The sequence below is a fragment of the Lathyrus oleraceus genome, chromosome 6, assembly GCF_024323335.1.
Source record: "Lathyrus oleraceus cultivar Zhongwan6 chromosome 6, CAAS_Psat_ZW6_1.0, whole genome shotgun sequence".
Lineage (NCBI taxonomy): Eukaryota > Viridiplantae > Streptophyta > Magnoliopsida > Fabales > Fabaceae > Lathyrus > Lathyrus oleraceus.
The window spans coordinates 76,677,603-76,688,817 of NC_066584.1; the positions used below are offsets into that span (position 1 = coordinate 76,677,603).

General features: G+C 31.4%; 1 protein-coding gene across 1 annotated transcript; it reads right to left on the reverse strand.

Moving 5' to 3' along the window:
- Positions 1 to 7,080: 7,080 nt before the first annotated feature.
- On the reverse strand, positions 7,081 to 10,895 carry LOC127097099 (uncharacterized). The gene is made up of 9 exons (XM_051035610.1): positions 10,773 to 10,895; positions 8,930 to 9,040; positions 8,630 to 8,735; positions 8,343 to 8,431; positions 8,122 to 8,188; positions 7,905 to 7,993; positions 7,679 to 7,745; positions 7,463 to 7,551; positions 7,081 to 7,305 (listed from the first exon to the last, which is right to left on the reverse strand). The coding sequence occupies exons 1-8, from the start codon at positions 10,834 to 10,836 to the stop codon at positions 7,470 to 7,472; spliced, it is 675 nt and encodes a 224-aa protein (XP_050891567.1). The 5' UTR covers positions 10,837 to 10,895; the 3' UTR covers positions 7,081 to 7,305; positions 7,463 to 7,469.
- Positions 10,896 to 11,215: the final 320 nt, after the last annotated feature.

Genomic DNA, 11,215 nt, shown 5'->3' on the forward strand with positions numbered 1-11,215 from the left:
TGCACCAGTATTGTTAGTGAAGAAGAAAGAAGGTACGATGAGGTTGTGTGTCGATTACCGGCAGTTGAATAAGGTGACTATCAAGAATCGGTATCCATTGCCGAGGATTGATGATTTGATGGACCAGTTGGTTGGAGCTCATGTTTTCAGTAAGATTGATTTGCGGTCGGGTTATCATCAGATCCGAGTGAAGTCAGACGATATTGCGAAGACTGCTTTCCGTACGAGGTATGGTCACTATGAATACACTATGATGCCGTTCGGTGTATCTAATGCTCCAGGTGTGTTTATGGAATATATGAATCGTATATTTCATCCGTACCTTGATAATTTTGTTGTGGTGTTCATAGATGATATATTGATATATTCTAAGACGGAAGAAGAGCATGCAGGACATCTGAGAATTGTTTTGCAGGTGTTAAGAGAAAAGAAATTATATGCAAAGTTAGCTAAATGTGAGTTCTGGTTGAAGGAAGTGAGTTTCCTTGGCCATGTGATTTCGAGTGGTGGAATTTCTGTTGATCCTGCCAAAGTTGATGCTGTATTACAGTGGGAGACTCCGAAGTCTGCTACTGAGATACGCAGTTTTCTGGGGTTAGCTGGTTATTATCGCAGATTTATTGAGGGCTTCTCTAGGTTGGCATTGCCGTTGACGCAGTTGACTAAGAAGGGTCAAGTGTATGTGTGGGATGCAGCTTGTGAAGCGAGTTTTGTTGAGTTGAAGAGGCGGTTGACCAGTGCTCCAGTGTTGATCTTGCCTAATCCTGGTGAGTCCTTCGTTGTTTATTGTGATGCTTCTTTGATGGGTCTTGGTGGTGTTTTGATGCAGAATGGTAAAGTTGTAGCTTATGCTTCTAGACAGTTGAAAGTTCATGAGAGGAATTATCCTACGCATGATCTAGAACTTGCAGCTGTTGTATTTGTGTTGAAAATGTGGAGGCATTATCTGTATGGTTCCAGATTTGAAGTGTTCAGTGATCACAAGAGTCTGAAGTATCTGTTTGATCAGAAAGAGTTAAATATGAGGCAGAGAAGGTGGTTAGAATTACTGAAGGATTTTGACTTTGAATTGAGTTATCATCCCGGTAAGGCTAATGTAGTTGCAGATGCGCTGAGTAGAAAGTCTCTACATATGTCTATGATGATGGTTCGGGAGCTCGAGTTAATTGAACAGTTCCGTGATATGAGTTTGGGTTGTGAAGTTTCCGCTGATAGTGTAAAGTTGGGTATGCTGAAGTTGACTAGTGGAATTCTGGAAGATATTCGGAATGGTCAGCAAGTTGATGTCGCTCTAGTTGATCATATTACTATGGTTAACCAGGGTAATGGTGGTAATTTTGAGATTGATGAGAATGGCATCCTGCGATTTAAGGGTAGAGTTTGTGTTCCTGAGGTGTCTGAATTGAAAAAGAGTATTCTTGAAGAGGGCCATAGGAGTGGATTGAGCATCCATCCAGGTGCAACTAAAATGTATCAAGATTTGAAGAAGTTGTTTTGGTGGGCTGGTATGAAAAGAGATGTTGCTAAGTTTGTGTATGCCTGTTTGACTTGTCAGAAGTCAAAGATTGAACATCAGAAACCGGCAGGTATGATGCAACCTTTGAAGATTCCTGAATGGAAGTGGGATAGCATTTCCATGGATTTTGTGACGGGATTGCCGAGGACGACGAAAGGTAATGATTCTATTTGGGTGATTGTGGATCGATTGACTAAGTCGGCGCATTTCTTGCCGATGAAGATTAATCACTCTTTAGAGAAGTTGGCAGAGTTGTATATTGAGGAGATAGTGAGGCTGCATGGTATTCCATCCAGTATTGTGTCTGATAGAGATCCCAGATTTACTTCTAGATTTTGGGAAAGTTTGCAGAAAGCGTTGGGGACTAAGTTGAGGTTGAGTTCAGCTTATCATCCTCAGACTGATGGTCAGACTGAAAGAACTATCCAATCCTTGGAGGATTTGTTGAGAGCTTGTGTGTTGGAGCAGAGTGGTTCTTGGGATAGTTATTTGCCGTTGGTGGAGTTTACTTATAATAATAGTTTTCATGCTAGTATCGGTATGGCTCCATATGAAGCATTGTATGGTAGGAGGTGTAGAACTCCATTGTGTTGGTATGAATCAGGTGAGAGTGTTGTACTCGGACCTGAGATTGTGCAGCAGACGACTGAAAGGGTTAAGATGATTCAGGAGAAAATGAAGATTTCTCAGAGTCGTCAGAAGAGTTATCATGATAACAGGAGAAAGGCACTTGAGTTCCAAGAGGGAGATCATGTGTTCTTGAGAGTTACTCCGAAGACAGGTGTGGGTAGAGCTTTAAAGTCTAAAAAGCTTACTCCGAGGTTTGTGGGTCCGTATCAGATTTTGAAAAGGGTTGGGGAAGTGGCGTATCGGATAGCTTTACCGCCGTCGCTTTCTAATCTGCATGATGTGTTTCATGTATCTCAGTTGAGAAAATATATTGCGGATCCTTCGCATGTTGTTCAGTTGGATGATATCCAGGTGAGGGATAATTTGACCGTTGAGGTGTTGCCAATTCGGATAGATGACCGAGAAGAGAAGACCCTGAGAGGTAAGAAGATTGCTCTAGTGAAAGTTGTTTGGGGAGGTCCAGCTGGTGAGAGCTTGACTTGGGAGCGTGAAGATCAGATGAAGGAGTCGTATCCGGCTCTATTTGCTTGAGGTATGTTTTCGAGGACGAAAACTCTTTTAGTGGGGGAGAGTTGTAACACCCCGATTAAAATAAGAGAATTATTTAATTGAGTCAATATTATTTTATTAATTTAATTAAATAAAGTTGAATTATTGGATTATTTTTATTATTATTATAGATGTTATTTATTTTAATAATAATTAAATAATAAAATAAATGGAATATGAAGAGTGGAAGGGTAAAAGTGGAAATTGGATAAAAGAGGCCAAAGTGAGGACTCAGGTTTTTTCACGTGTTTTGCCTCAGAGTCAGAGAAAGGGGGAGAAACGCTGAAGAGAAAGAGAAGGAAGAGGAAAAGGCCAAAGATTGCTCAGAGCTTCCTTCAATCCAAAGAGGTAAGGGGTCTGAACCTTATTAAACAATAATATGCTGAAAATGGTGAAATATTGGACGAACGAAATTGGGATTTTAATCGAATGAATTCGTAGAAATTATATGCAATGATGTTAGGATTTGTGAAATCGAATAGGGGACTAATTGTATTAGATGATATGAGTGATTTTGTGTGAAATTTGGATTGTGGAAGGATGAATTTGGATAGATCTCGTAGCAGAAAAAGCCATTGCAGATCTGTAAATCTGGTTTCTGGTCATACGCGTATGGCACTAGGCGATACGCGTATGAGATTGCTGGTACGCGTATGGCACTAGGCAATACGCGTATGGATGAGGAAGATGATGTTTTGAACGTGTTTTGGTCTCTGTTGGTACGCGTATGGGAATGTGATACGCGTAGCATACGCGTATGGACATGGCAATACGCGTATGGATTTGGTCAGGCGTGGGCAATACGCGTATGGGCATAGGCAATACGCGTATGGGCAGACTTGTGGTCTTTCCTGGGCTGTTGTTGTGCAGTTTTTGGTTGGTTAGGCTGAGCGAGGTAACTTAGCTGATGCATGGTATACGAGGGATCATTTCCCGTTGCTTTGAGTGGTATAGATATTAGTAGAGTGTGATAATACTGTGTTTGATTATGTGGCATGATGTGATATGCTTTTGTGATAGAATGTGAATGATGATGATAACATGAATATATGATGTTGTTGTTGCTATGTTGATAATGATGCATGCTTGGTGTGCATGCATTCATGAAAGGCCGATGCCTAGTGATGAACGGACTGAGTTCCAATGATGTTGTTGACTCCGGGCTTGTTGAGAGGCTTGGTTCCTTGCGGGGAACTCGGATTCTATGGTGATGAATCTGGGAGTGGTGATCCTGTAGTTGGTCACAAAATGGGTATACCGAGTCGTGTTGAGTCATGCATGGGTGTGTGCATTGCATTTGATATGTTGTTTTGTTGATGTTCATGAATATGTTGATTATGATGATTATGATGAGCTGTGTTGGCATATGTGAAATATTTTATGTTTATATTTCTGTCGTTATATTATTATTTAATAATGTAATTCTCACCCCTTCTGCATGTGTTTATGTTCATCTATGATGAACAATGTGCAGATAAAGAGGAGTAGCTATTGTTGAGGTTTGAAGAATAAGTGTAGAGTTATTCTACAGAGTCGAGTCAAATGCTCTGGTCATGTGACACCGGGGTTATGGGATTCGATAGATAATTGATTATTATTTACGTTGTTTATGATGACTAACATGTTGAGATGTTTTGTTGAGATAATGTTGAACCATTATTATGAATTGTTATATGATGAATGATAATATTAATGTTGTTGTCCGCTGCGAAGTTTTAATAAAATAAATAATATGTTTTATGTTGTGATGCGATAATTGTTATGTTGTAAGAAATGTAAACTCTTCTACATGTTGTACTCTGATAATCTATTTAAATATGTCGTTTGGGTAGAAGGGTGTTACACTTACTGCATCAAAGCGGGCCTTTACTGTTTGGAAATATGGATATTCCTCCAACAAAGGCCTTTACTGTTTGGAAATATGGATATTCCTCCAACAAAGGCCTTTACTATTTGGAGGCTCATCCAAAATAAAATGGCAATTGACAAGAATCTTAGGAAAAGAGGAGTCTATTTTACTTCTATGTGTACTCTTTACAGGAGGGATCAAAAACCAACAAGTTACCACTTCTTGCAATGTACCTTCGCTACTAAGATTCAGAGTTGGTTATTTGCTCTTATTAGCACGAGCATGGTGCATAATAACATATTTGAGACCCTGAATCTATGTGACCATTCCTGGAGACCTCAATGCAGGGTCGTCATTCAAGCCTCAATTGTTTCTATTATCAACAACATCTTGCATACAAGGAATCAAGCCTGTTTCAACAATCATTATATGAACTAAAAAACTTCAATCAATTCCATAGGTGATAAGGTTGCCTTCATTGCTAACCACTCCAAAAAAACCTTTCAACTTTTTAATACAGGAATTCACAATAATCAAGAGCTTTAATGTCAAAATTTATTCTCCTATGGCCCATAAGATCATTGAGGTCCTAGTAGCCTCCCTCTAATGGTTGGTTAAAGTGCAACACATATGGGTCATTTGCCATCGATTTTTCTACCCTTGGAGACATTTTTTATGACTATAATGGTGACCTGGTGTTTAGCTTTGTTGAGTGCAAGGACTGCAATTCCTCCTTTGAAGCAAATCTTTGAGGCATTATTAGAGCCATTGAGATTGCTTTTCAAAGGGGGTGGACAAAACTTTGGCTAGAAACCAATTCTTTCTTAACATTGCTCGTTCTCAATAATGGTAGTATTGTCCCTTGGATCAACGTCATAACTTCATTAATCAATATTTTTTTATTTTTTAACCAACTTAGTTTTATTACTATTTTTTTTAATATTTTGGCGTTTATTAACCAACTTCATCACTTCATTAACCAAATTTTTACATTTTATTAAACAATTTTTTTTACTAAAAGTCATTATTCATGAACGGTTTACGATCATTGTTCACGTGAATGATACTGTTCACGGTTAATGTTTATGCACTATTTACTATTCACTATTCACGTCACCGTTCACCACATTTGTGAACAGTAAATACGGTGTAGGTGTAAGGGAGGGTGTATGAATAGTATAGTTATTCTTATATTGTTATTGTATTTGTTACTTTGGGCTAATTCACTCGACAAATCATACTTGTTTATTCTTTTATTTTATTAACCATAAAAATCACTACAATATACTTAAAACGTTGGTTGTGTCCAATATCTTTTATGACATCAATGTGGATATTAACTAGAATTTGTAAGATAAATAGAAAGATAAAGAAAACAAATATTCTTCCTAGGTAAATCGAAACTTTAATTATGTCTTGATAGTTAGCATTAAGTTTGTAATGAACATATGAGAAAGAGATAAAGGAATAAAATTTAAGATAGATCAATAATTCATTTGAAGCATTGGATGTCGCCAAATCAAAAATTTGTAATGAAATACATATACCATATGTGTTGTAATTATTTATTGTTCATATTTTTAGTATTTTACCACTTATACACAAATACAATGTATATGTTAATCTATAAAGGTCTTTCGTTGTTGATGATATAAATAAAAATATATAATTTAAATTAGTGGAAAATTACTTAGACGACATTGAACTTTGATAACAAAAAAACCCAATCTCTTAGATGATTTTAAATGTTGTGTAGCTAAACAAAAAATACAATATTTTCAAGACTATTATATTATTGACAAAATGTTTTAGGATATTTTAAATTATCATATTGTGGTTTGATATGACTATTATATTTATATAGAACTCTAGAAATATATGTTAAATCGTATTATATATGTAATAGTATAATTTTTTATATTTATTGAAACACATTATAGATGTAATAGTGTAATTTTTATATTGATTGAAGCACGTTATTTAAAGTATCACTTGTGATTATTGGAAAAATAGATATACTATATGTGTTGTATTTCTTTGCTGTTAACATTTGTGGCATTCAAATACTTATATACTCATTATTAAAGATGTAAGTCATCATATATATCTTACATTGATATAAAATTATATAGAAGTAATCAAACTTTTGTAACAACAGAAGTATATTGAAGATATTCACAAAAATTTCAATATCATTAGGAGTTATGCAAAATCCTGATGTCGCAATATGAATGGAAATGTTTTGTAGCAAAAGAGAAAACAAAAGACTTTTAAAAATAAATGTTCATGTTAATATGAATGATATTTGTTTAGACAAAACATAAAAAAAAAAATACATTTCAAATGATTGTCAAAATCAAATCCTTCAACTATATCCATATTTAAAAACACACACACTACTATTAATTCAAACATAAAAAAATCTTGTTGTATTTAAAGGTTTGATTTAACAATATGCTTGTCGCAACACAAAAACAAGATCTTACAAAATCTAAACCTTCATATATAATTAATTTATTTTATTATGTGAAAAAGACCATCAATCTCTTTATGCCCTTACTTTTATTAAACTACAACTAATAAGTCTAACATTCACTTCGATACCATTTAAAAAAATATATATCTCACAATTTTAAAAAATATCAGGATCTTCTATGAAGCATATGCAAAGTGGGATACAACACAAGGTCTCACATATTGACTCAGATATCATTGCTAAAACGCATCCTACAAGTAAAAGGCTTGAACGGAGAAGAATCACCTGCACAATTAAATGAAATTAATGTAAAAAAATAATTTAAGTGTCATGAAATATGCACAAATTAAATTCACACTACATCTTATTTTAATAATTTTTCTCAAAATTCAAATATTCAAACGAGGGATGTAGAAAAGATATATTTTTTCATAATTCTTACCAGGATTTTATTTTCTTTTTCTAGTTGACGATCCTTCAATTGACTTTGACGTTTTCTTATTCTCACGTGCTAACTTTTGAGATTCTTCTCTGCAAGTATGCATAATCCATTATAATTTAAAGTGGATTCATATGAAACAGATAACACATGATAAACTTAATATCAATTTATTAAATAAATACAATTATTATATTTGACTTCAATAAAATGCCTCACATTTGAACTCTGGGGTCATTGCTAAGACGCATCCTGCAAGTAAAAGGCCTTGACAGAGAAGACTCTCCTGTATAATTAAATGAAATTAACATAAAAGAAGAATTTAAGTGTCATGAAATGTGCACAAATTACATTCTCACTATATCTTTTTTAATAATTTTTATTCAAAATTAAAATATTCAAAGGGTTATGAAAAAATATATATAGCTTTTTTCATAATTCTTACCATGATTTTTCTTTCTATTTGAAGTAGACGACCCTTCAGTTGAATTTGGTGTTTTCTTCTTCTTATGTGCCAGTTTTTGAGATTTTTCCCTGCACGTATGTATAATTCATTATAGTTTAAAATGGATTCACATAAAACATATAACACATGGTAAACCTTATTGTAAATTTAATAAATAAGTAGAACTTTTATATTTGACTACAACACAATGCCTCACATTATGACTTGAGGGTCATTACTAGCACGCATTCTATAAGTAAGAGGCTTAAACGGAGAAGAACCACCTACAAAATTAAAAGAAATGAATGTAAAATAATAATATGTGTCATAAAATGTGAACAAATTAAATTCCCCCTACATCTTTTCTTAATAACTTTTATTCAAATTCAAATATTTAAAAGAGAGATATGAAAAAAAAATCTTTTGTATAACTCTTACCAAGATTTTGCTTTCTTTTTGTAGCCGATGACCCTTCAGTTGATTTTGGTGTTTTCTTATTCTTATGAGTCAACTTTTGAAATTTTACTCTACAAGTATACATAATCCATTATAGATTAAATTAAATTAATATAAATCACATAATACCTGATAAGCCTTAATGTAATTTTAATAGATAAATAAGATTTTTATATTTGAATTCAATTTATTTTTTAAAAAAATCTTTGAAAGTGAAAATGTTGTAGAAAATTATCACAATTTTTTATTTAAATGTATTTTCACCATACCTTTGTTGATTTCCCTTTTGAACCTTTCCAATATCCTCATTGTTGATTTGTACATTATTATTAGCTTGTATCATACATATAGGAGACCTAGACAAAGTATTACCACCTACACCATTTCAGGAGATTTATGTGAAAAATTATTTTAGTGTTATAAGCGTTTATGCTTTAAAATAACATGTAACTAAAAAATATGCAATAATTACCATTTTTTCACACTTCTCTTAAACTTTTTTTACTTGAAATTCAAATACTCAAAGGAGAGACATTGAAATATAAGAAACTTTTATTTGTATTACTTACTAGAAATTTGTTGTCTTTTTCTGGTAGATGACCGCTCAGTTGACTTTGAAATTCTCTTATCCTTTTGAAGCTCTGCAATATCTTTGTTGTTGATTTGTGCATCATCGCCACCTACACCATTACATAAAACTAATATAAATTTTAAGTGACATTATGTGGTGTAAAATAAGATGTAATTACAAAACATGCAACAAGTTTAACCTTAAATGTACTTTTGATATCCCCCTATTTTGATTAAAATAAAGTATTTCTTCTTCATATTTGCACATGTGTCATTGACATTTATGACATCCTAATAGCCTAGCTGATTTAGATCCATGTCATATATGTGATTTCCCATCAACATTTAAATTAAATAAAAAAACTATTTATTTTTTGTAATTTCAAACAATTAACAAAATTAATAAAATTTAAACAATTAATGAAATTAATTAATCTTTAAAATTGATGGGCATCCTCATATCATGCTTAAGCACCATCAACACCAAAATAAACTCCCAAGACTATTTTATCATCTTGTTTACCTACACTAGAAACTAAAACATGAAATAAATTTAATTTAATTCTAAAATTTCTTATGTAACCCTTCTTTGAAAGCCATCTTCCAAATCTTTACCAAAATATTATCTTATTTTACATCACCATCTTCACAAAAATATATTTTGGTCACACATTCAACTTCATAATATGAGTGTGCAAAAATATGATTAATTGGACCATATTTCCAAATTGAATTGCATTGAACTAAAATTTGTTTGAACCATATCTCCAAATTAAATTGCATTGAATTAAAAAAGCTTGAACTATTTTAATGGTTAATGAACTGAATCAGATACTATAAACAATTTAGTCAAACAAACTTGAGTTAAAAACAAATTTAAATAATTTTTAATAATAAAAAAATATCTTATTAAAAAACTTTTTTGAAAAGTTAATCTTTCCAAAAAAAATACAATTTTATGAAAATAAGAAAAAAAGTGTAGCTTATTTTTTAATATTAAAAACAAATTTTTTAAATACTTTTTATTCGGGAAATTAAAAAGTTAAAAACAAAAAAATTGTTATTTTGGGAAAAAGTTTAATTATGTTCTGAAAATAAAATAAATGGTTTTTTGAAATCGATTTTTTTATAAAATTCTTGGAAATTAAAAAAAATGAAACTCTTTGAAAATAATTGTGTTTTTTTGTTAAAAAATGAATAAATAAAAAAAGTAGTTTTCTGATATAATGAAAAAGAATCAATTTTTTTCATTTTTGAAAACCCATAATAAAAATTTGAATATTTTTTATCTTTGAAAAGTTGATTCTAAAAGAAATCAAAATATAAAATTAGTTTATAAATGTAAATTGGTTATAAATCAAACTATAATATAGACGGTTTCTAATCTGAATTGAAATTACTTAAGTTGTTAATTTTTTTATTAAAGTGGTTATTCAAAACTATATGGCTTGGTTCAGTAAACACCGCATTATAATATCACTCACTCAAATTACGTAAAAATCAAAATTATCAAATTTAAAATATAAACTAAAACCCAATTGACATACAAAAATTAGAAGCAAATCAAAACCCACAAAATTAAAAACTATATATGACTTATTTATTTTATCGACTTAATGTGTTTATGAATTGAGAAAGGAAAAGAACAAGATAAGAATAAGCTAAAGCGTGTTGTCAAAGGAGTGATCGAACAAAATTTGAGAATATGTTATGTTTCATAGATTTGTGAAATTTTAAGAATATTGATGAATACAATTTTACTGAATATACTTGTGTTTAAATTATTTATCAAACTCGTGAGAGAGAATATTGATCACAAACAAAAAAAGTACAAAAATTTACCTCTAACTTCATTTTCATTTGTTGTGGAGATTTTTGTTGCAGCACCTTGAACACTTTGATTCATTTCAAAGAAAAATTTCTAAAAGACAATAAACAATGAACACAAGATTAAAAAACATATATACACAAAGGTATATTGGCAACTTTAAATATATAGTGTAATATCCACACATTACCAACAATAATAATTTTTAAAATATTTAATTATTATGTTTGACATACTTATCCTATTTAAATGATTATTTTTTACTTAATTTAATATGTTTGGTTATTTATAATTATAAAATATAAATCATCAATAAAATAAGAAACAATCGGAGAGAATATAGATATATAATATATTATATATATATATATATATATATATATAATATATATATATCTATTATAATATATATATATATATATATATATTACTATATATATATAGATATTCCAACTAT

Coding starts and splice junctions, on each gene's coding strand:
- LOC127097099 (XM_051035610.1), bottom strand. CDS start 10,836: ATGAATCAAAGTGTTCAAGGTGCTGCAACAAAAATCTCCACAACAAAT. Junction 7,994..8,121: donor AATGACCCTCAAGTCATAAT/GTGAGGCATTGT, acceptor ACATACGTGCAG/GGAAAAATCTCAAAAACTGG. Junction 7,746..7,904: donor AAATAGAAAGAAAAATCATG/GTAAGAATTATG, acceptor TTAATTATACAG/GAGAGTCTTCTCTGTCAAGG.